Source organism: Rutidosis leptorrhynchoides, chromosome 2 (genome assembly GCF_046630445.1).
Source record: "Rutidosis leptorrhynchoides isolate AG116_Rl617_1_P2 chromosome 2, CSIRO_AGI_Rlap_v1, whole genome shotgun sequence".
Taxonomy (NCBI): Eukaryota; Viridiplantae; Streptophyta; class Magnoliopsida; order Asterales; family Asteraceae; genus Rutidosis; species Rutidosis leptorrhynchoides.
The window spans coordinates 457,576,339-457,604,156 of record NC_092334.1 but is presented as its reverse complement, the minus strand read 5'-3'; the positions used below and the strand labels follow the sequence as shown (position 1 = coordinate 457,604,156).

The 27,818-nt window shown below is 34.1% G+C and overlaps 2 protein-coding genes across 2 annotated transcripts; both read left to right on the top strand.

The window, feature by feature from the left end:
• The first annotated feature begins 6,741 nt into the window (after positions 1–6,741).
• LOC139889312 (uncharacterized) lies at positions 6,742–9,918 on the top strand. Its single transcript, XM_071872272.1, has 4 exons — positions 6,742–7,333; positions 7,709–8,708; positions 8,761–9,233; positions 9,596–9,918. The coding sequence occupies exons 1-4, from the start codon at positions 6,742–6,744 to the stop codon at positions 9,916–9,918; spliced, it is 2,388 nt and encodes a 795-aa protein (XP_071728373.1).
• A 69-nt stretch (positions 9,919–9,987) lies between these two features.
• LOC139889311 (uncharacterized) lies at positions 9,988–10,899 on the top strand. The gene has a single exon (XM_071872271.1). It carries the CDS (start codon positions 9,988–9,990, stop codon positions 10,897–10,899), a length of 912 nt encoding a protein of 303 aa, XP_071728372.1.
• Positions 10,900–27,818: the final 16,919 nt, after the last annotated feature.

Below are 27,818 nucleotides of genomic sequence, written 5' to 3'. Positions count from 1 at the left end.
GCATCTTTCTCTTTCTGAATGTAGTTGACCACTATATAGTAGATGCAAGCACAATGAATCCCTTTGTTTGTAATTGAAAAGTTTGTAAAAAACTGTGTAATATATATGCATATTATGAATTGGACCCATGTTTTCTAAATTTGTCCCTTTGTATATTTTATGCTGATGTGGTTTTTTTAAATGAATCCAACCTCCTTTACACATATATATCAAAAGTGGCTGCATCTTTTTCTTTCTAAATTTAATTCACCCCTGCATAGTACATGCATACACAATGAACCTCTTTATTTGTAGTCGATAAGTTTGTAAAAACTGTATGACATCTATAGATATTAGGAATTGGACCCATGTTTTGTAAATTTGGTCCTCCGTATATTTTATACAAGTCTTTGTATGACTTCAGCTTTCTTTACACATATATATCAAAACTTTCAGCATCTTTTCCTTCCTAAATTTAATTCTCCCCTGTATAGAGCTTGCATACACAATGAATATCTTTATTTGTAGTTGATAAGTGTGTCAACACTGTATAACATATCTATATATTAGGAATTGGACCCATGTTTTGTGAATTGGCTCCTTTGTATATTTTATCCAATTCTTTGTACACTTACACCTCTATATATGTATGCATATACATATTTAGAGTTGATGCCCACAAATGAAGCCTCTGCATTCGTAGATGTTGATTTTTTGGTCACCGTATAATCATATATACACCTTCGTATATTTTATGCTGGTGTGGTTTATTTAAATGAATTCATCATTCTTTTGACATAGATGATAATACTTTATGCACCTTTTGGCTTCTGAATTTAGTACACCCTCCTATAGTTCATGCATATTTTCTACAATTCTTTGTTGACTTGCACCTCTCTATATGTATGCATATAAATATTTAGACTTCCTGGCCACACATACATGCTCTTCATTTGTAGTTGTTGATGCATATTAGTAATTAGAATGCTCACATATTGACCCCCAGTTTCCTGCCAATGATTTAATTTCTTGGATGTTGTACAGGGAGGCGTGATTCAATTGACCGCCAAAAGCAGTGTTGCACATTGCTTTATACCTAGGCTCAAGGAAGGTTCAGTGTATTTGCTCAAGAATTTCGAGGTCGTTCCCAATAGAGACAGTTACCGTATATTGAGGGACAACAAGTTCTTGATTTAGTTGCAGGGGTCTACGTTTTTGAGGAGGCAGCAGTCGGCCGGTACAGCGGGCTACATCCGACACCCTTTCGCCTGCATTCAATTTGAATCCTTGGAAGCAACTGACGGGAAATATTTGATTGGTAGGGTTTCTTAAAAATTTACATTCCATTTCTGTTTATGTCAAAGTGCTTATACAAGATACCCCTACTAACTTCTGAATTTTAGATGTCGTTGGATGCGTGTTGAATGTGGGAACGCCACAGAACCCAAAAAAGGGAACGCCCACTCTAGAATTTGAACTAGCGAACGAACGGTACACGGCCCATGTGACTGCCTATTTGGCTTCTACGAACTTAATTCTTAGGTATCATCTAAAAACTTTTATGTTGAGCCTCCCTCTTTGTTAACAGGGATCAGCGGATCAGGGTGACATTGTGGGGAAACTTGGGCTCTTATTTCCTAGGCCGGAAACCTGTGACAAACACACGCTACTGCATCATTTTAAGCTCAGTCTCTGTGAAACAAAACTACTATGGTATGCTTTATCACTTCCGTCAATGGCCCCCCGACTAATATCATGTTCATTAACAACTACTATTACCCTCCCTTTACAGGTACAAAGGCTTTGTCAAGCACATCATCGACCATGATTATGGATGGCACGCAAATACCCGATCTCAGTGATTTCATCAACAAAATTAGGTATATGTGGTTTCATTTATTACCAAAAAATGTGCATAGTTGACCTAAAACTGGTATTAAAGAGCAAGGGAAATTTCGACAGCGGCGTTGGGTTTTCGGACACTCAGGAAGATTTATATTCCGGGCGCCATTTTCCACCACCCAAAGAAGGGACACTCGCTGATCTCCTGGCGCTGGTCCGTAAAGGGAAAAACAGTGCGGTAAGTACACTCCAATAGAAAATGTGTTTTCATGTTATCACCAACAGGGGTTTCCCGTCACATAATACCACTAACTGCTGCGGTTAAATTTTAGGGTGACGTTTTCAAGTGTAAAATTGAACTGGTTAACATCCGCATGAACAAGGGGTGGCATTACACAACCTGCAGTATCTGCAAAGCGAAAAAAGGGATCACGAGGAAGTTTTGTGGCTACTATTGTGAATCTTGCGCCAAAATTGTGCCTGAGCCGATTACCAGGTATTTATTGTCTATACTTATATGTGGGTTCCAAACTCCAACCATCTATCTCATTTGTTTGACCTTTCACTGAGGCCTGTCTGATACATACCCGCTATACATTCCCAGGTTCCGAGTACAATGCGATGTCCGAGACGCGACTGCTGAGACCATGGTTGTTTTCTTTGATGAAACCGCGGAATAGCTGACTCAGACAACCGCGCCCGTTCTGTTGGCTAAACAAGATGAGGTATGTTTAACAAGTTTTGTCGCGTACGTTTGTTTGCGCATGCTAACAGTTCATGCTTATATCCATCTAGGAAACCTGCACAACCGTTTTGCCGAATGCGCTTGCAAACCTCTTGGGAACCACACAGGTCGTGTTGATAAAGACTAGCTCTTACTATGAACACGGAACGTTTGAAAGCTTCAATTGTATAAAGGTGTACTTGGATGACCCAGTTCCCGAAACCCCACCCTCTGGATGTGACGAGGATGTCACCGTACCTACAGTTGCTGAACCAGTTACTCACACTAATATTTCCCCATCGTCCGCCTAAAAAGGGCTGAAACGCGAGATTGATGTCCCTACACCAGCAAAGGACTTGGAACGTCTGAACCGCCGGAGGTAACCTATTACCCAGCCTACTTATATAGAAATATGGAATCATATATACAAGGGCAGACACCCGTTGTATAATGCTCCCATTATTATCAATTGTGAAGCCCACGCTTAAACACATCGTTGTCATGAAATACAGGTTCATAGTTACTACGTCTGATTCAGATGATGACCAGCCCCCTGCAGCAACAAATGTTGAAGAGAAGGAAATGAAGAAGAATGCATAAAAAGGAGCCGCATAATTAAAATAAAGAGCTCAACTTAATGAGTTATAATTTCAGTCTTTTATCTTTGTAAGCACATTTTTCGATCTCCTACTGCTGTTGGCGTGTTTAGCCAACATGAATAAACTTTGTCCCCCATGTTTTTGGGCATTTATAATAAAGTCTATGTTTTCGTTATTCGTCATGCTTTAAAGGTATTGTAACCATGTCGGTTTTTATGGGTTTGCATTATATGGTTGTGTTGCTGTTATTACCCGATTCCCATTTAGTGGAGAATGCAGTTACCATACAACCCTCCAAATTTAGGATGTGAGTACCTTTGTATGCATTCTGACCCGATTGAATTCACCGTATGCACTATTCTTAAATTGCATGCCACTATAATCTGGGCTTGGTATAAGGGCCTGCTGCAATATTTTTTAAGTTATGGTAACTGGTAACTTACATAAACAAAAATAGGCTTGAATTAGAGGCAGTTGATTTATGTACTTGCATGAATGTTTACTATGCATGATTCGTTTACACTGTATACAATCGTATTTAGGTGTACCATGTTTACTTCACTTTTGTACAACGCCGACTCGAGCTCCTAGCATACAATACCTGCCCAAATAGTATTTTGCCTTATGTTTCCCAGGTGACCGGTCCTCATAAATGCCAGGAATACAAACATGGAAAGGGTGACTCATAAATGGCAGGATGAGTATCATTAAAATAGTAAATCGGAATCCTTTGCCTAAATTAGGCATCCAAGGAGTTAGAATTGTCAAGTATGTGTTGTAGTCCATACATATATGAAGTGTAATCATGCCTATTTTCCTACTTAACTATCCATGGCCATTATAGTAATTAAATTATCGACTGTTAGAGGATGTATTGCATCAGGAGTCATGATAAATTTAAGCGCATACCCACAGTTACATTTAGGGTGAATCTATGGATTAGATAACATAAATATAATCCCCTCATGTTCCCCTTCTCCAACCCTTGGCTTTCTGTAAACCTCCTGCATTACTTAGCCACATCATATTAAATGTTTAGGGATAAGTGAAAAGCCACAAGGAAAGGAAAAGCCTGTAAACTGTCTACTCACATTTATTTGTTGCTATACATAAATACTACTTTCTCTCATTATAACCCAATATCTCGAATGACCTACACTTAGGTTTGGCTCCCCTATGCACAGATGTCTCCAGGTATGTTTTACATTCATAGCATGTTATATCAAATTTTAGCACATCCCATACATATCAATGCTTATCCTCCTCCCTTTTTGTGATCACCAGATTCCATCCTTTATCTCACACATTCAGGATTTCCCAAGTGTGGGCTGTCAATATACACATCAACAAAGACAGGAGCTGTTGGAAAACCATAGCCGTATTGTGTTCTAAAGTTAACTCAAGGATGTAGCAGCAATTCAGGTTTTCACTAAATCCTGTAAAAAACCCTGATTTGCACCTAATTTTGTTACACATATTAACCTCACGATACATTTGCTTATGATCATACTTTAAATCATAAAAAAACATTTTTATGCGTTCGTGCCTCTGCATTTTCCTGTAGGAAATAAGAGTATATCCGTGTAATGTTAATAAACATTTGTATAATATATCGGGTAATATATGCTTTATATTATTCATAGTACAAATTTGAGGTTGTATTTACATAGACACAGGCTGGTACGTATACCCAAGCCCAGGAGTTTGCCTAGCTTACATTCTTTAATTAACACAATATGATTTAACGTTACTACGTTAACACAAACTTTACCAGATATATAAGTTGTTGCTTTTTCCAGGTAAAGCCACTGTCGGCGAAGCACCACTGACCTTCTCCACTATTCTGCACCATTCATTGGTTTTCGAAACCATCAAGACCCAGCTACATGGCCAAAGTCAGACTTTTGTTGGCCTTAAGTACATTGAACCGACTAACCATGTCAAATCTGGTAAGTATTTGTCCATTTCATCAATGCACTCATTGTTTGTCCATGGTATTAAAGTCTCTCATCAGACAATCATGGCTGTGACACACTGGCCCATTACTTTTGATACATTTATTTTCAATGTAGTGAACCAAACAGACGACAGCGCAACCCTATCGTTCTCCAGGATCCTACAACATTCACTCATTATAGAATCGATGGAGACAAACATGCATGGTCGGGTGCAGACGTTTGTGGGTTTGAAAATTATGCCGCCCCCTGTGTTGCCGAAACTTGGTAAACTTACAATTAACTCTCACCTAAAGGTGTTTGCTAAGCGAAAGTGTAAGGACATAACTTTTATATTGTGTTCTCATGCAAGAATTGATAAGAAAAGTATTCTGATTTTATATTTTTTTTTAAACCATGTTTCCTAGGATGCCCATAGTGTCATGATTTTTATTTTGTCTAGTGGTGTTGATGGTCAAGATTTGTCATATTTGAAGTAGCTCCCTAACTAACTGTTTATCCATCGTTCTCATACATGGTGAACCAGAACAACTAAGATTTGTTTTTGGATATTCGACCCGCTTAGGCTTTCCCAGCTGATCGTTTAAATTGTTTCGAGTTGTTAAACGTTGTTTTACTGCTTTCACTAAATTTATCATCGAACACGTACACTTTATTTTACTCAGGCAAACTCGGCAAAGAACATACAAGTTATAAAAAGCGCAACCCTCATATTGCCTACACGTCTTCAGGTAACTTCTATGCCCAACAGGAACTCCACCAATAACCAATTATTTTAAACATAAACTAAATTGGTTAAATTATTTATGGTAACCACCCATACAGGTCAAAGTGCATTTGTCATTAAACCATCATGGCCAACTAATTGCTCTATTTGCAGGTACACAGGTGTCTTACCATAACCAAGGCGCACCAACCTTTAAGTGTATGTATTACAATGCAAGTATGTGGTATGAAGAGCGTAGTAACAAACCCAATACCACAAAGACACCAATGTTCTCACTATGCTGTCAAAACAGAAAACTCCTCCTCCCAAAGCTACAGGAAGCCCCAACATTGCTGAAATCGTTATTAGACTACACAACTACTTCGACGGCTAAATTTCGCGAGCAAATCCGGGTGTATAACAGCATGTTTTCCTTCACATTATTTGGCGTAAAAATTGATCACTCAGTCAACCGTGGCTGAGGCCCTTATACATTTAGAATAAGCGGCCAAACATACCATAAAATTGGTTCACTTTTGCCAGAGGAGGGAAGCCAGCCCAGATACGCACAACTGTATTTTTTTGACACAGAAAATGAAACAAGGAACCGCATGTCTGCCTTTGTTAGTTCCGAAACACGACAACCGTTAGATGAATACTTAACCACGAGTCTGATCAACATGTTGAATGACCACAGTTCCGTTGCACAAGCGTTTCGGATGGCACCAGATTGGGCAACTAATAACATATCGTCAAATTTTGAACTCAGGTTGCTTGCTAGGGTAACACATACCCGACAATATAACACTCCCACTGTAGCGGAAGTAGCAGCATTGATAACAAGCGATTTTGGGCAATGTACAACCTCACGTGATATCATTGTCCAAAAAAAAAAATTCACCCCCGAAAAGGATATCAGAACTACACCAACTGTATATGGCATTACAATACCCTTTATTATTTCCCTATGGGGAAACAAGGTATCACGAAGAAATCCCGTACCGTAATAATAACGGAAGATGGAAAACTATTAGAGGGTTTGTCACCATGCGTGAGTTCTATTGTTATATGATTCAACAACGTGAAAATGAGGGCACCACCTTGCTAAGAGGTGGACGATTATTTCAGCAATATTTAGTCGACGCGTTCACAACCATCGAAGAACAATGGCTTAAATGGCTAAGGAATCATCAAAACGAGTTACGCCTTGATCTATACAATAACATTTGTGATGCTGTGACACGAGGAGACACGAAAGCCACCTCAATAGGAAAACGTATCATCCTCCCATCTTCACACACAGGGAGCCCGCGGTATATGGTCCAGAACTACCAAGATGCGATGGCTCTTTGTCGAGAATTTGATAACCCCGACTTATTCATTACCTTCACCTCCAACCCTAAATGGCCAGAAATCGACGCCATGCTATCCTATATAGAAGGTCAACGCGCACGCTTCTTCAAACAAAAGCTTGATTGCATAATGACTGACATAATGAAGAAACACATTTTTGGCACAACGGAAGCAGGTATCTTTTAGACACTTTTAAACTTCCCATTATAGGGCCATTTCCTTCTTATCGTGGACACTATTGTCAAAGTGGCGTCAAAATAACTGTTTCTGTTACCCTACCTCTATGTTATCATTTAAATACCTGTTAAAACATAAATAAATTAAATAAATATCTGTAAATACAAAGACCCATATTAAAATACATAGCAGCAACCTACTAATAATTATAGGTATTACCCTGTTGACCAATTTAAGTATTAAGTTCTTAGTCAATAACCCTGTAGATAATTAAACTACTTGCAGACCCTATGACATGTTTCACTCAAACACTATATGGGCTCATTTTGCAATTAACCACGGTTTCCTGATAAAAACCTATTGTTTCCTTCAGGTATACATATAATTGAGTTTCAAAAATGCGAGCTTCCTCATGTACATATGCTGATTTGGTTAACTCGCTACTGCAAATGCAAGAGTCCATCAGACATCGATGACCTCATATCCGCTGAGATCCCATCTAAGACTGACTACCCAGAAGGGTACAAAGCCGTTAGTGAATACATGTTACATGGACCATGTGGTGGAAACAACATGGATGCACCCTGTATTATTGAAAGAAAATGTTCAAAACATTTCCCTAAACCGTATTACGCAGAGACAACAATAGATGATGATGGATACGCAAACTACCGCCGAAGGAAAAATGGCGAAACGGTTACTAAAGCCAAAACTACACTTGACAACAGCTTTATTGTCCCTTACAACAGATACCTCCTACTAAAATACAACGCACACATAAATGTAGAATGGTGCAATAGATCTCGGGCTATCAAGTATTTATTTAAATACTTAAACAAAGGCCCTGACCGAGCAACAATTGTTATACAGGAAAATTTAACTCAGATAGAAAACTCCTCAGTAGAAAAGATTGTTGAAGTAGACGAAATAAAAAATTATTTGGATTGTCGTTACCTGTCTCCATGTGAGGCTGTTTGGAGAATGTTTTCATTCGACATCCACTTTTCTCAGCCATCCGTGATAAAGCTGTCATATCATTTACCAAATCAACAAGCTATTACCGTACATGATTCAGCTAACCTCCCCGCGCTTCTACATAGAGAAAGCATAAAGGAGACAATGTTCACTCAATGGTTTGAACTGAACAAGCGAGACGAGAATGCCCGACAGTTTACATACGCTAAAATCCCTATTCACTATGTATGGAACCAGGACACAAAAGAGTGGACCCCTCAAAAACAACGGCGATGCATTGGACGGATTGTGTACTCAAACCCGGCATCGGGCGAGCGTTATTATCTCCGTATGTTGTTAAATATAGTGAAAGGTCCCCAATCATTTGAAGATAGACGAGGCAACATTATGGGCTTCTGGTTCACAGCTTCGCGATTTGTTCGTCACAATTTTGCTTTTTTGCAACGTCAGTAAACCTCTCAAACTTTGGGAACAACATTGGGAGGCCTTATCTGATGACATTCTTCGCAAGAGGCGAAAACTGTACAACTACCCGGACTTAATCCTGACTGAGACTCAGATTAAAAACTATTGCTTGGTCGAAATAGAAGCTATCTTGAATAAAAATGGTAAAAGTCTAGCGGATTACCCGGATTTGCCCCAACCTGACCAATCTCTACTAACGCATATGGACAATCGACTAATTCGAGAGGAATTAAACTACAACCTGCAGGAAATGAAAACCCTACACACCACGCTTCACAAGTCTCTCACCGCAGAACAACTAGCCATTTATGAGAAGGTTATTGCAGCAGTCACACAAAAGAAGGGCGGGCTTTTTTTCCTATATGGCCCTGGTGGTACAGGAAAAACGTTTGTGTACAACACCATATTGACCAAGCTGAGATCAGAAAAGATGATCGTCCTTGCGGTAGCATCATCAGGTACGCCCATTTTTTTAAAAAAAAAAGCAGCTGTGCAGGATATGTACCTCAATATTTACTACAATTAATAATTAAAAAACAGTCATTCATTATACATAAATGTCTAGCGCCTACTATTTTGGTACTGTTTACCCCCGGTTTATAATTATAAGGTTTTACCCATAACTAATCTTTCTCCCTGTTTGTGTTTACACTTAGCCGTTTATTTACTATCACATTAGACATTTGTTACCCCCTTATGTAATATATTAGCCATGTATAATTATACAGATAACGTTAAACCATGCAGTTACCATTGTATTGTCGAATACATGTTTACCCTTTTATATGAAAACACATACTTTAACAATTTACATTCGCAGGAATCGCATCGTTGCTTTTACCAGGAGGCAGGACTGCTCACAGTAGATTTGTCATCCCATTAGAACTCATGGAGAATAGCACTTGCGGTATAAAACAAAAAACACACCTGGCTGATCTCATTCAGCAAGCACGGTTAATAATTTGGGACGAAGCTCCCATGACACAAAAATATGCATTTGAAGCATTGGATAAAACCTTGCGGGATATTTTAGGCGCTCAAGATGAAACAAACAGAACCAGGCTCTTTGGCGGGATGTCGATTCTATTGGGAGGTGATTTTAGACAGATCTTACCGGTCATCCCCAAGGGCAAAAGACAATAGGTGGTGCATGCGTGCATTAACCGTTCTAACCTGTGGAATCATTGTCAGCTACATACACTAACACGAATTATGCGGGTCAACGAATACGCTCCCGACGGTGCCATTGATACAAGAAAAAGGTTATTCAATAAGTGGGTGCTCGATATTGGAGATGGTAACGTCCCAGCGTCTACCCGAGACGGGGAAGATGAGGCTACATGGATAAAAATTCCCGACGAATATATTGTTGAATCAGATACCTCCCCAATTGACACTATTGTGGACACCATATTCCCAGATTTCATAGCAAACCATCAAGATGAAGACTACTTACGCGAAAGGGCAATTTTAACTCCACGAAATGACGATGCAGACCAGATTAATAAAAGCATGTTCAAGAAACTACAATCTCAAAGTATGACATACCAAAGCTCAGATGAAATATGCAAGGGATCAACAGATGCACTGGAGCAACACCAGGCATATCCGGTCGAGTTTTTAAATAAACTGAATTTCCCCGGCGTCCCACCGCACAAGCTAAAACTGAAGATCGGTCAACCTATAATGTTGTTACGGAATTTATACCCCAGCGCAGGCATGTGTAACGGAACTCGGCTTTTAATTACCGACTTTCAGAAATTCGTGATTCATGCCCGCATAATTACTGGCTCGCATATAGGGAATACGGTCATAATACCTAGAATAGTCTTAACCGCTACACAGTCCAAATGGCCATTTGTTCTGCAGCGCATCCAGTTTCTAGTTAAACCATGCTATGCGATGACGATTAACAAGAGCCAGGGACAATCCCTAGAATTAGTGGGCCTATACTTACCAAAACCGGTCTTCAGCCATGGGCAGCTATACATGGCAATGTCACGAGTCACTCACCCCGATGGCCTGAATATAGTGATGGTCAATGAACTATACGACGGGTTACAGAACCATACACGAAATGTCGTCTACAAGGAAACATTCACAAACCTACATCCTACTACTTAAAGGTTCATCATCACTCTCTCTAACCAATTAATTATATAGTGTCCTTCATTTGCTTATAAGTTATAACATATTTATGCTATTAATTAAAAATATACAATTAATTGAAACACGGGCGATATTCGCAATAACAGCCACGGTTACTTCCTACTTTAACAATATGTACCCCTACAATTAACTGGTTCAGGTGAACTTTTGTTTCAGGCATCCCCTGCAAATGGGAACATTATAAAATAGCATACGCGCATTAATCTGGTACATTACTACTCCTCACTTTTAATTTTACAAATTATACTTTTACTATTTTGGCAGTCATGGACTTCGTTGTGTTATTTGAAACTTAATTCAAAGATATAGGATATACTCTGCTACATTCATTCAGCTCACTTTTACTTTTACAGAATATAAGGTTTCTAATTTAACAAACATATTCTTAGTTGTCTTATTTGGCATTTGCTTCAAGTTACGCTCGCAATAAAGCTATTTGCAGCCTATATAGCTAATAAACTGTTAGTTTTAAACAGGCATACTACACACCCATAGTTCTGCGCACCTATTCTGTAACTCAATTTCATTTACCTCCCAGAAAACAGTGGCTAACCTGCCTTTAGACTCAGGTATACAATGTAGATAGGCATTACCTTTGAAAGAGATATATAAATACTAAGTTTAAGAATATAGCATACAAATTGGACTCTACTAGGTGATAACATCAAACGATCGTAATAGTTCATAGTTATTATACCAACACATGATTTACTTCAGATTTGCTATAAATGGCAGCAGCTACAGGATGTCGATATTCAACTGAAATAAAAAAGCCATTATACCCAAGCTTCCACGCGCACAGGCAACCAGTTTGGCAACCAAATATCAGAGTCGACTCCGCAGCTATATTCAATTGTTTAACCCTATGTGGAAAATGTGTCCACCAGTCTACATTTATAATGTCGTCTGATCCGAAATGTAATAGCTAGCACCGATATTTTTAATTCGTTTTCCTGGATTCATATGCACTATAAATTTATGCTACAATACCCTCAATTCTGGAAATAGCACAGGTAAAAACCATCGATTTCGTATACATTTTGAAGTCCTCTGTTTACAAAGCCACTTTAAATAGATCCTCATAACCTTGGATATTGAATTAGCAAACACATTAGAAATACAAAACAAGCCACCGTTCACGTGCAACGCACGGGCATTGGCTACTAGTTATTTTTAATATATCACTATTAAATTATTAATACTATTATTAATACTTTAGTATAGTTAAAATTATTATTTTAAACAAAAGATACTTATATAAAAATATATTTACTACATATATCATGACTATATTAATATTACGTACTATTGTTTTTAAAACAAAATGTTATTATTATTTAAGTTAGATATAATATATAAATATACTTTAATATAAACATATATATAAATTTTAATACATTATATATATTTTAATTAATGTATTCTAATAAGAATCTGATATCTAAATATTAATTAATTATTCAAAATATAAAATAGTTATAATTAAACTACTTAATAAAATAACATATAAATTATTAAGATAACAAGTATATTAATATTAGTAAATAAACTTGTTTGAATGTTATTATATGAGTTAATATATATATATATATATATATATATATACTTGATATAGGTTCGTGAATCCGAGGCCAACCCTGCATTGTTCAGTTCTGTCGTATGCATATTTTTACTACAAAATATCGTATTGTGAGTTTCATTACTCCCTTTTATATATATTTTTGGGACTGAGAATACATGCGCTGATTTTATAAATGTTTTACGAAATAGACACAAGTGATGAAAAACTACATTCTATGGATGGATTACGAATATTGAATATCACCCCTTTTTAGCTTGGTAACCTAATAATTAAGAAACGGGTATGGCCCCTAATTGATGCGAATCCTAAAGATAGATCTATGGACCTCGACAAGTCCCATCCGGGGTACGGATGCTTTAGTACTTCGAGGTTATTATTATTATATAGACGAGAGGTTCTGTTTGGGGATATTCTATGCATTAAAGTTAAGTCGGTTATCAAGCGTTCACCATATGAATGATTTTTAATTCGCGGGTTACGCGTGTTATTATGTACTCGGGTTACGTGTACAATTGAATATCTAAAATCTTGTGGTCTATTAAAGTGATGGAAATTAATGATTTTGATGAACTAATGAACTCACCAACCTTTTGGTTGACACTTTAAAGCATGTTTATTCTCAGGTATGAAAGAAATCTTCCACTGTGCATTTGCTCATTTTAGAGATATTACTTGGAGTCATTCATGATAGATTTCAAAAGACGTGGCATTCGAGTCGTTGAGTTCATCAAGATTATTAGTAAGTCAATTATAGTTGAATATATTATTAAATGGTATGCATGCCGTCAACTTTCGATGTAATGAAAGTTTGTCTTTTAAAAACGAATGCAATGTTTGTAAAATGTATCATATAGAGGTCAAGTACCTCGCGATGTAACTAAATGTAATGTATTCATCCAGATGGATTAGGATGGGTCATTAATGTTGGTATCAGAGCGGTGGTCTTAGCGAACCAGGTCTTGCATTAGTGTGTCTAACTAGTAGTTGTTAGGATGCATTAATGAGTCTGGACTTCGACCGTGTCTGCATGTCAAAAGTTTTGCTTATCATTTCGTGTCGAAAATTACCTACTTATCATCCTTAGGAAATTACCTACTTATCATTCTTATCATTCTTAGTCTAGACACATCTTACTGCATTGATTGCATGAATAGTGTATAGACAATATTCATATCTTAGCGTATCTGTTACTATAGACTTTTCCTGACAGCTTCCGTAGATTCCTCCGTAACTTATGGGATTTTAGTATTATATATGCATATGAAAATTATGTATTGCGGGATACTAATCTACATCCTATAATATAATTCATATTGAAAATCCTCCATCTGATCGTACGAGATGGATCCCTCAACCAGTTCGAATTCCTCGGATTCCGACAACTATTCCGATATGGATTTCCACTTGAGCTCCGAAAGCAGTGTAACCGGAATGGATCAACCAATCAGCCATCATCAATTTTGGATGAATTGAGGCTGAGTTGGTAGTCGACTTAATCAATGGAGACACGAAGAAGGCGATCCCTTCCACCAACCGAATTCACCTCTTGGTGAAGAACCCGAAGCACTTACCGGCGAACCTATCCGAAACACCATTTTCAGCCTCATTTCAAGAGTAGCTCGACACAATTATATTCTATCCACAATTCTAAACCTTATTCATCCACTTGTTCTGACTGACCATCATCCCGGAGTAATAAGTCAACGAGCTTCACGCCCGAGTTGTAGCATTGGAAAATATGGTGCAAAACGTACCAGCTTCAACAACATCATCGGCACCAACAGTACCACCAACATCAATACCAGTACCACCAATAACACAAGCCTTGACATCACACGCCTCAATACCATCATCTATACTTCGAGTATGATCTTCGTTCTACATATCCTTTTATATCGATTATCTTCGTTCTACGTATCGTTCTACCTCATTTATCTTCGTTCGACATGATGATTATGTAATCTCTAATGTTTTAGAGATTATGTACTCTAGTTCTAACCGTAAATCAAATGAGTTTAATTTAATATTAACTCATTAAATCTACGTTACATCTGAAGAAAATATATACATATATATTTTCATAAAGACTGTAATAAAATTCTTTTGTACAAAATATTAATTGTGAAATTTTTTTTAATGGGTAGGTAATGCCCGAGAGATAGATAAATTCACAATTAATATGTTTCAATCTTCGAATCTGATTCAGCAATCATCAACTATACTCACTATTTTCATGACAATATACATTCTTCAAATTCAATTACATATTCTGATTTTGAAATTGCAAAATTCAATTCGAGATGTAACTGGTATCATCACTCTTAGATTCCTACATCTTTCAAAGCTATACTTTGACTTCAAAAATGTGCTAGAACATTATATGTATATTAACGATTATAATCTGTGTTCAAACCCTTCGAAATTCTTAAAGACACTTCAAGTAATGAACAATCGAGATGATGATCCAACCACATGTTACCCACAGTTATGTACCTGAAAGACTCCCGAAACCAAAGTCATAGTTTAACACGTATCCATGTCAGACCTTTTGGCAATTATTAGCAAAAATAACTTTACGATCCCTATTCAAAATAGTCAATTTTGTCACAGCTCCAGCAAGTCAACTTCGACTTCTCATTCGAATCAACCTTATTATAACCTTGATATATATGCGTTCTCTTTTATTGTTACCGAAAAACCTTTTGTATTCCACCTTATTATCAGCAGACGTACCAGAAACCTCGTTGCTCTTTAGCTTAAATTCCTTCGACAAATTACTATATTTATATATTGAAGTCTTATCATGAACTCATCGGCATCATGTAACGATAATTACCATACCAAATACCGAGAGGCATCAATCAATAATCTCGAATTTCTCAGCGATGCTACGACAACAATTATATATATATATATATATATATATATATATATATATATATATATATATATATATATATATATATATATATATATATATATATAATCAAGAGGGAATCACTTTTTTGGGGGGAAGTAATTTTTTTCGTTTTTTAAAAAAACTTTGTTCACGAACATTATAGATTAGATGAAAATATGAATATTTAAAAAAGACACTTTGTGATGAATGTCATTATTTTGGCGAGAAAACGCTCGAAGAAAAAAATAAAAACATTCAATGCATTGAATGTTTTGCTGCTGAGTTTTTTTTAAGGGGTTAGAAGTTAGGGTTTAGAAATTAGGGTTTAGAAATTAGGGGGTTATAAATTAGGGTTTAGCTATTAGGGTTTAGAAATTAGGGTTTTGGGTTTAGAAATTAGGGTTTAGATTGAATATTTTAACACGAACGGTTTAGAGTTTAGGGTTTAGGGTTTAGAGTTTTGGGTTGAGGGTTTACGGAGTAAACCCGCAAACCCAAAACCCTAAACTCTAAACCCTAAACTCTAAATCGGGCTAAATTTGAAAAAAAACACTTCACACAAGATGAAAACAAAACGATGCAAATAAACTCAGCAGCAAAACATTCAATGCATTAAATGTTTTTATTTTTTTCTTCGAGCGTTTTCCCACCAAAATAATGACATTCATCACAAAGTGTCTTTTTCAAATGTTCGTATTTTCATCTAATCTATAATGTACGTGAACAAAATTTTTTCAAAAAATGAAAAAATAAAAAAAAATATAATTTGCTTCCCCCTTCCCCCCAAAAAAGTGTTTCCCTCTTGATTATGACCCTATATATATATATATATATATATATATATATATATATATATATATATATATATATATATATATATATAACTTCTATCTCCTGAATTTACGAACTTCAATTCTGAACTTCTGAAAAGCGCTTTAGCCTATGAATCAGTTTTTTGAGTTTTGAAAAAGCTGATGAAGAAGTGAAAATTGAAGACTGCCTTAACAGTCAATAGTTTGATGATAAAGAATGAAGTGTTGAAAAAGCTCAAAGATTTTGATACTGAAAAATGAATTGAGCAAACCATGAAGGAGACTCTGAACTAATCACAAGGACTAAACTTGTACATAAAGAATCCTGATGATTCTGTTCTGATGAAATCTTTAGCGAATACCTTGTTCTGTAATTGTTCTAAATCATTGTGAATGAATTTCTTCATCACATTTTGATTGTAGAATTATAAGATATTATCGTATCTTTCATTATAAATATCCTCAATATTTCTGAAGATATCTTCATAAATATTCTCATCCGATATTAATTATCTCTTCGCGCTATATGTGATATATCATAAAAGGAAACTATTTTAGTTTCTAAATTCTGAAAAATTCGAATTTAAATTAGGAATGTTTTTGAAGTAGTGTTGGGAACTGAAGCATGAGTTAGTGTAATATAATGACACTTGATCAATGTGATTATATTGCAGTAAGTCATGCTGAGTTTCTAATGGAACGTGATGATTCACAGACTATAACGTCATCATGTGCCATGTTACACGACTTTTACATTCAATCTAATATATAAACATATCAAGAATATAATTTCTTGATAGTTCTATCTTTTCTCCTGAATTCTGGTAATTTAACCAATCAAGATCGTGCTATTACAATCTCTCTCTTAGAACATTAGTCATGTTCATTCAAAACTTCTTACCTAAGAATTTTGGACCATTATTCGCTTGACTTAAAGTCGGGATGAGAAAAACAAAAGGATGGAACTCCAAAATATAAAGGAAATGAAGAGGGGGATTTACAGTGAAATATCCGACAGAGCAATCAAAAACAGATTATTGTATTTAACCTAAGAAGATTCTAATTTCCTTAATTATCGAACAACCAAATCTTATTATGAAGATTTTCTCTAAATCCCTTGAATTCCGGAATCAACCGTGACTACGTCAAAAGTTGAATCTCTATCTCAATCTTTTGTGATAACTTCACTCGTACTCTTCACGAGATCAAATTGATTTATCTATATTACTTGAAGATGATAAAACTCTAATTTTCAGCTCGTATGCGTCATGAAAACATACTTATTGTCAGTCATGACCATCCCAATCAAATTTCGGGATGAAATTTCTTTAACGGGTAGGTACTGTGACGACCCGGAAATTTCCGACCAAATTTAAACTTAATCTTTATATGATTTAATGTTTTCGACACGATAAGTAAAGTCTGTAATTTTAATGTTTCAAAAACTTTGAACAGTGTTCATGTAATCAATTACCCTTCGACTATTCCCGGCGATTCACGAATCATTATGTGTGTGTGTATATATATATATATATATATATTAATTATTATAAATTAAAATATTATATGAGTTAATTAATAATGTAAATAAAATAATATATGATATTAAATATATATATATATATATATATATATATATATATATATATATATATATATATATATATATATATATATATATATATATATATATAAGGTATATTGAATTTATATTTATATGGTTTCGAATTTATTTAGTAAACAATAACAACACTCGTTTGTCAGTCGATCGCTATTAAGCAAGTTAAATACAAATTTATGTGATTTTAAAATAAACGGTGATCCGAAAATGAGTTTTATAAATTATAGACTTATTAATAATATATTTAGAAGTTATTTGATAAATTTTAAAATTTTTTATATTTTACTTGGGGTTGGGAGTGAATAATTAATGTAATTTTTATTTAATAGTTAAAGATCAAATTTTATACCATAATGAACAAAATAAATAAATATAGTTAATTTAAAAATATGAGATTTTTCTGAAGACTTTAATCCGCCACTGTTTAACAACGGAGTACTAAAGACTATTCCTAATTTAAACTGTCGGCAGGTTAAATCCAAATTACAATTCACGAACTTAATAAACATTGCAACATGACATAAATGGAATTATATATCTTGACTTTATCACAATCATGCATATTTTGTTACTCCCACTTGACCCATCTCTTTATATATACATACACATACAAATGATCAAACATCCACACCACCTTTCTCTTCTTTCTCTACTATTAGTTCAATCATTTAGTGTTTCTACTCAATAACCATAACCAAACACCAAACTAAGATACCACCTGTGATCACTAAAATTACTCCTCTCCTACTACAAATTGAAATGGCTTCTGCTTGTTGTTATATTTTTTCGAGCAAACCCCATTCGAACAAAACTCAAATATATCTCCTTGCTTTATCTTATATCATCATATATATGTAAATATATGAGATACATATATGGATATCAAACCACCACCCCATTCATCATTAGATTATCGTCTGCAACCTTCTTTTTCTGTTATTTACCCGATTTCTACAACCATTCGATAAACCCATCACCACATCACTACCTTCAATACGTAACCCATCAAACCCCATCGACACCCTTATCAACATAGGCCGCTGTAGTTCATTGTTAATGTGGGTTGCTATTTTAATCGATCAACAAATCAAACACCTTCATCAACCACCATCTCTATCGAAGACCAACACCGTTATGCCCCTGCTATATTTCCGTTTTCTTTCTATTTCAAACTGTCGTATACACCCATGACCACTAACAAACATCATCATTAAATTTATTACTAATACTAATTTGTTTCTGTTTGAGTAAAAACATGTAAACCATCACCAAGATCATACTATTCGAGGTTGCTATTTTCTTTCTGTTCCTGTTTCTAATTCACTCGAAGTACCACCATCAATCATAACCCTTGATTCATAAAAAGGGCTGCTGCAACTTCGGTGTGGATGCCATTCGATCTCCATTATTATTACTTCTATTTTTCATTTCTGTTTATCAACCAAAAACCGCTAACTCGATAACCAACTTCACTACACCCTATAGCCGCCACCATCCTCCACCGTGAATCACCACCTTCATGAACTATCAACCGCCACCATTTGTACCTCTTGTTATTTGCTGCTGTTGCTACACTAGAGTTTCTGTTTCTTCTTTTTTTCAAATGAGATCACCCATCAACCACCATAACCCATCGCCATCCAACACCATGGAACCTTCCATCACCACTTGATTCATGAGCAATCCGTCACCATCACTATCTTCCAACAACACCTTAACACCACCGTTGACAACCACTATTTCTCTCTTTCCCTCTCAAACCATCGCCACCACAACCTGCTAATTAGTTTCTGTTTCTGTCAAACCAGCCAGGCCAAACCTCCGGATAATTTTTGACAATCGTAGGATTTAACTACTGTCTTTGTTTATGTGATTCCGTTACAGAAATTAAGGTGGCGAAAACAAATGAATATGATGATGAATAATTCGTTGATGGTGAAAAGAATTGAAGAAGATGATGACGGCTTTATTATTATTATTTTTTCTTTCTTTTTATCCATTTACTTTTTCCACCAACAGACAAATTGCATATGCGAATTAAAACGGTGCATTGGACTGATTTGATTCTTGTTGGGCTGCCATATATTCCACCTTCTAATGGGCCGTAAATTTATTTTATTATTGGGCTAAAGATCTAGTTTGGTGTTGGGCCGGATTTTAATTGATTGGGCCGTGAGATTTAGCTTTTGGGCCGTATCCCTGGTTATAACGATAGCCTACTAGGGTTGTTACATGGACTTGTTATTGTTGGGCTGAAACAATAGAAACGGGTTTTATAGTTTTGGAATGATATTAAATACAGAAAAACAGAAGTGGTTGGATGGTTAAGGGCGTTGGTGGGTTAACAAGAGGTCGGGGGTTCGAACCTGGGCGCACGCAGTTTATTTATTCTTTTTAGCTCTTCCTATTAAGGTAGTCATTATTATTATTACTATTATGTTTATATTTATTATTGTTGTTATTATTATTAATTATTTTTGTTATATGATTAATAATATTATCATTCATAATAAGTATTAGCATTAAGTATTATTATTATCACTATCATTAATATCATTATTATTATTAAGATATAAGTATTATTAGTATTAATATCATTATTATCATTATTTTTAATATATCACTATTAAATTATTAATACTATTATTAATACTTTAGTATATTTATAATTATTATTACCAATGTAACTAATAGACAAAATTTGTCTTATTTGTTATGAATAGTACTATTTAACTTTTCATTTTTTACAAACCAACCTCCTAACTTTCATTAACATACAAATCGAACCCCTACTTTATACCTATATTATAAATTATTATTTATCCCATCACTAACACCAAAAACACCCACCACACTTTACCGGCTTCTACACTGCGCTCAAACAGTAGGACTCACATAGGCCACTACTGTGCTACATTTTTTTTTGTCTCCAATGATAAAAGAACCAACTTTCTTAAAAGGAACAACCCTTCAATGCTACCAAAAGATGTCGAAAAATATTTTTTTTTACAAAATAGATCAACTAACTTTAACGCTAAAAGAAGCAACTTTCACAAAAGGAACAACCCTTCAATGTTAGATGTCGAAAAAAATTCTTTTTTACAAAATAGATCCACAAAAGGAAAGACTTTTTTTTTAACTCGCATTCAAAACGGAGCCCCCGGCGCGAAGCGAGGGCTCCACAACTAGTTTTAAACAAAAGATACTTATATAAAAATATATTTACTACATATATCATGACTATATTAGTATTGCATACTATTGTTTTTAAAACAAAATGTTATTATTATTTAAGTTAGATATAATATATAAATATACTTTAATATAAACATATATATAAATTTTAATACATTATATATATTTTAATTAATGTATTCTAATAAGAATCTGATATCTAAATATTAATTAATTATTCAAAATATAAAATAGTTATAATTAAACTACTTAATAAAATAACATATAAATTATTAAGATACAAGTATATTAATATTAGTAAATAAACTTGTTTGAATGTTATTATATGAGTTAATATATATACTCGATATATGTTCGTGAATCCGAGGCCAATCCTGCATTGTTCAGTTCCGTCGTATCCATATTTTTACTACAAAATATCATATTGTTAGTTTCATTACTCCCTTTTTATATATATTTTTGGGACTGAGAATACATACGATGATTTTATAAATATTTTAGGAAATAGACACAAGTGATCAAAAACTACATTCTATGGCTGGATTATGAATATTGAATATCACCCCTTTTTAGCTTGGTAACCAAATAATTAGGAAACGGGTATGGCCCCTAATTGACGCGAATCCTAAAGATAGATATATGGACCTCGACAAGTCCCATCCGGGGTACAGATGTTTTAGTACTTCGAGATTATTATTATTATACAGACGAAAGGTTCTATTTGGGGATATTCTATGCATTAAAGTTAAGTCAGTTATCAAGCGTTCACCATATGAATGATTTTTAATTCGCGGGTTACGTGTGTTATTATGTACTCGGGTTACGTGTACAATTGAATATCTGAAATCTTGTGGTCTATTAAGGTGATGGAAATGAATGATTTTGATAAACTAATGAACTCACCAACCTTTTGGTTGACACTTTAAAGCATGTTTATTCTCAGGTATGAAAGAAATCTTCCGCTGTGCATTTGCTCATTTTAGAGATATTACTTGGAGTCATTCATGACCGATTTCAAAAGATGTTGCATTCGAGTCATTGAGTTCATCAAGATTATTATTAAGTCAATTATAGTTGAATATATTATTAAATGGTATGCATGCCGTCAACTTTTGATGTAATGAAAGTTTGTCTTTTAAAAACGAATGCAATGTTTGTAAAATGTATCATATAGAGGTCAAGTACCTCACGATGTAACCAAATGTAATGTATTCGTCCAGATGGATTAGGATGGGTCATTAAATTAATACACTTTTTAACATAAGGTTATCACATTTTCACATTCATTAGACCACTTAGGTCACCAAATACTCCATTGACCCATCTCACGGTTAACACACCCATTTTGGATCATCAACACACCCAAATAACACCCACTTACTTAATATCAATGTGTGCTAGTGGTTAACTAACCATTTAAGACTCATAAACACCAATTATCATTTTGAAACCCTAGGTTAGTCATTCTTGAGTCCTCATGACCCAAATCTTACCCAAAACCTCCAAAATCACCAATAATGGGTTTTATGTTCATCACTAACCCAAAACCCTAACCCTTAAACAATTAAGATAAGGAAATTAAGATTAAGACTTACCACCACAATCACAACGTAGCTAGTGACTAGATGAACAACTTTAATACTCGCGTTTTGGCCAGAAATTAACTTCTTCCTTCTTGATTTGAGCTTTCTCTCTCTCAATGGGTTTCTCACACTAGAATTAAATGGGAGAGATGATGAGGTTGGTGGATGTATGACAACCCGGAAATTTCTGACTAAATTTAAACCTAACTTTTATATGATTCCGACGATTCACGAACAATTTTATGTAAATATATATATATATATATTAATTAAAAACGTTACGTGTTATAATAATTTCTATTATTTAAACGATTTAAAAATAAACTTTAAAATATAATTGATTTTGAAAAACTAAATATTAAATAAATATTTCAAATATATATTTCGAAATGAATATATATATATATATATATATATATATATATATATATTTTTTTAATGTAATGAATTAGTAAAAAGAAAATAATACTTATCATGTAGTAAATGTAATAATAATAATAATAATAATAATAATAATAATAATAATAATAATAATAATAATAATAATAATAATAATAATAATAATAATAATAATGAGACTAAAAAGAATCCTAAAAAAATACATCCTTATGTTGACTAAAAATAAATAAAAATTAAAAAAAAAGGAAAGTATAAACTAGTACATCCTTATGTTGACTAAAAATAAAATTATAAACTAGTATACATATAGTCAATTTTGGTACATAAAGTATGTATTTTTATATTGAAATTTTAGGCTATAAATACTCATGAATGCAAGCATTACACTTGCACCATTTCTCACACTTACAAAGTGTTTCTTTCTTTCTCTCCATTATCATCTTTGTTCTTACACTTCATTATTAGTATTCTTAATCAAGAATCATACCACTAAAGGTAGTTATAAGCCTACTGAATTAAAACATAATCAAATCACTAAAAGTAGTTATAAGCCTACTGAATTATAACATAATCAAACCACTAAAGGTAGTTATAAGCCTTCTGAATTATAATATATTATTATTTATACATAAAATACTACGACGAAGTCATGAGCAGGTCATTTCAAAACGGGCTTTATGAGCGAGATAGAGCTAAGGAAAGTATAGGTTATAGCTATGGAGGTTATGGGTATTGTTCGTGAGGTCAACCTAGCATTTGTAATGTCCGTTACATCTGCGTACTTTTTCCTACAAAATTGAGTCACAATATTGATACGTTGAGATCCCGGTCACTTATTTCCATTCATTTCATTCCTTTCAAGGAATACTTCAACTGCTATTTAATGTGAGTCTTCATAGCTCCCTTTTCATATATTTTTGGGCTGAGAATACCTGCACAACTTTTATAACTGTTTTACACGCTAGACACAAGTACCAACTTTAAACTATGCTATACCTGGCTCTGTCCGACTAAGTCCCTAACCGACAAGTATAAACACAACTTTTCTTTGGGGCAAACTTTGAACAACTTTTGGATCTGCTTGATCTACTAATTGGTCCATGTGAGACCAAGCTTATGAACCACTTTTGGATCTGCTTGATCTACTAATTGGTCCATGTGAGACCAAGCTTATGAACGACTTTTGGATCTACGTGATCTACTAATTGGTCCCTGCGAGACCAAGCTTATAAATAACTTTTGGATCAGCGTGATCTACTAATTGGTCCCTGTGAGACCAAGCTTATGAATAACTTTTGGATCTGCGAGATCTACTAATTGGTCCCTGCGAGACCAAGCTTATGAACAAAAATCTTGTCGTCTAACACTATTACTAAAATCATTATTTATGACAAACCTATGAACTCACTCAACCTCGTGTTGACTTTTTAAGCATGTTTATTCTCAGGTACGTAAGTATTGCTTCCGCTGTATATTTGCTAATTGAAAGCAACATTTCAACGAGTCATTCATGGATAATTTGAAGGAATTTCATTTGCTAAACTGATGATAATTGCTTGCTATGTTTGGAGTTTTCATCACATATCATATCAACTAAATACATTTAATGCATTGTTTATTAAATACAATGTAATCTATTTATCTTCCGCTGCAAAACTCAATAAAACATCTCATATAGAGTCGTTCTCGTTTATACAACTGTAATTTGATATATTTAGTGACGCTATTCTTCCAGGCCCTATCTGGAGGATGTCACAGATTGGTATCAAAGCAGTTTGTTGTAGAGAACCATGATTGCATTTTATGTATGCTTTATACAATTAGGTACCTTTGCAATGTAGGACTACAACTTTCCTTGACCATAGTGCCTTTACTTGTTGTCTTTAACTGATAAATGCTACACTATACTTCAGAATCTTTACTTATCTTCGAATGCCAAGCCAATCTAAGAACTCTGCTCATGTTCCTAAGTATTATCCAATTCCGCCACCGCATTTAAATGCAACACCATGATTTCTGAAATTCTCGGCATTCCTATGTCATCTATCCTGGTTTTGTATATTACATATGTATTTTGAAACTCTTATAATTGTTACTATTCATACTCAAACGTATATAACTCCCTGTTATATATCACGTACCTATATGCCTTATGCCTTTATGCATCGGTTTGCGAACCAGAAAATGTCATTGGGTTATCACAGTATACGAATTGAAAGTCTTTAATCGAAAGATTATTAGATTACATACTTATCATTTTATGATCTCGACACGTCATACTGCTATTATTGGAGTATAGACAAATCATATCTTATCATATCTATCTCAATAGACTTTGTCTAACACTTTTCCTAAATTTTCTCCGTAAATTACGGAAATCTTTTGCTATATATACATATTCAAGGAGACAAATATATCATTCAATATTCAACATCTCATCTCATATCGAAAACCCTTTATTCAATCACATAATATGGATTACTCACTTGATTCCTCGAACTCCTTGAGCTCCAATGGCAGTGTAACCGGAATGAACCAACCAATTAGTCATCACCTTTTCTGGATGAATTGGGGATGGGTTCGTAGTCGACTTAATCAATGGAGAAGTGAAGAAGGTGATCCTTTTCACCCATCACATTGCCCTATTGGCGAAGAACCTGAAGCACTTACCGGCGAACCAATTCGAAACACTATTTTCACCCTCATTTATAGGATATCCCATCACGAGTATATATTATCTAGGATTCTAGATTTTATTCGTCCCCTTGTTCGAACCGCCAATCATCCCAGTATAATAGAGGAAGTTAACGAGCTTCGCACTCGAGTGGTGGCTCTGGAGAATATGGTGCGAATTCTACAAGCATCAGCAGCACCAGCAGCATAACCGACATCACCACCAGTACCACTAGTACCAACAGCATCACCACCAACAGCACCATCTTCATCAACAACAACATCCGCATCCCACGTCTCAACATCACACTCGGTACCTCGGATATCAACATCATACACACATAGATACAAAGGAATATTAGTAATAATAAGTTAAGATGTATTGACTCATTCTTCCTGAAGAATTATATATGTATACTTTATATATATATGGTTTGGAATAATAATAAATCTTTCCGTACTAAGCTATTACGTGTGAATCTTAACTAGTAAATACTACTTGGTTAATTCATATCACTAATATGCTATGATGTACATCATTCGTTAATGACTTAACAATCGTTAATCACTGCTTCAGCACAATAAACTCCATTTCATAATAAATCAAGTGTATTATTCAAATACATGTTTGATTTTACACATCTGTTTTCGATGTACTCGAAACTTTCTAGAAAACATCATTCATGCCTTGTGAATTTCACAAGAATTTCACGAGCATCAACATCATATATCGAGGTATATCAATAACAACAAACGATGAAGTATTGATTCATAACTTCATTAGCGAAATATTTCGCGACAATTATGAAATCTCTAAGGTTTTGGAGATTATTTATTCTCGTTTCAACCGCAAATCAAATGAGTTTAATATTATATTAACTCATTAAATCTATATTATATCTGAAGAATACATATATGAACGTATATCTTCTCTTTTGTAAAAAATGTTAATTGTGAAAATATTTTAACGGGTAGGTAAGACCCGAGAAATATTTATATCTCACATTAATATGTTACATTGTACATTCTTTAATTCTGATTCAGTAGTCAGTAAATATACTCCTTACAATCACAAGATATATGTATCCGTTCACTAAAGAACAACCATTTTCAATTACATATTCTGATTTTGATATATCAGAATCCAAGTAAAGCTTTAGCAGGTGTTATCTTCCTAAAGATCACTACATTCATGAATTATATTCATTCGTATTCTATGATGAATTATCACATCAAACCACCGAAATTATCATTCATTACTTTTGAAATCAACAACGCATATTCGTCAACCATTAGATCCATTGACGATTACAATCAGCGTTTAATCATCTAAAAATAAAATTTCTTGAAACCATCTCGGATTGATAATCAATGATGATTTACTGAAATGACTTGTATAACATCATCATTTTGAATGATCTCCGCATTAATAATAAAATGCACTTCATCGAAGAACCTGTAGAATTTATGATTCGTATGATTTAAATTTTGAAACAAAACAATATTCTATCTGTTGGAATTCACGCAAGGCCCCGAACATACATGGGAACATGAAGACCAAATAAAACGTAAATATCCTCGTCTATGTACGAACAACACCGATTAATGGCAACAACTAAATTTCGGGATGAAATTTCTTTTAAAAGGTAGTACTATGACAACCCGTAAATTTTTGACTAAATTTAAACCTAACTTTTATATGATTCTGACGATTCACGAACAATTTAATGTAAATATATATATTAATTAAAAACATTACGTGTTATAATAATTTCTATTATTTAAACGATTTTAAAATAAACTTTAAAATATAATTGATTTTGAAAAACTAAATATTAAATGTAATGAATTAGTAAAAAGAATTAGTAAAAAGAATTAGTAAACTATATATATATATATATATATATATACACATAGATATATATATATATATATATATATATATATATATATATATATATATATATATATATATATATATATATATATATATATATATATATATATATATATATATATATATATATATATATATATATATATATTTCAATGTAATGAATTAGTAAAAAGAAAATAATACTTATCATGTAGTAAATGTAATAATAATAAT

What these genes read in the sequence shown, in the direction of transcription:
- LOC139889311 (XM_071872271.1), top strand. Translation starts at nt 9,988, where the DNA reads ATGCGGGTCAACGAATACGCTCCCGACGGTGCCATTGATACAAGAAAA.
- LOC139889312 (XM_071872272.1), top strand. Translation starts at nt 6,742, where the DNA reads ATGGCATTACAATACCCTTTATTATTTCCCTATGGGGAAACAAGGTAT. An exon ending in TTTTGGCACAACGGAAGCAG is followed by an intron (nt 7,334 to 7,708) that starts GTATCTTTTAGA and finishes TGTTTCCTTCAG; the next exon opens with GTATACATATAATTGAGTTT. An exon ending in CCTTGCGGTAGCATCATCAG is followed by an intron (nt 9,234 to 9,595) that starts GTACGCCCATTT and finishes TTACATTCGCAG; the next exon opens with GAATCGCATCGTTGCTTTTA.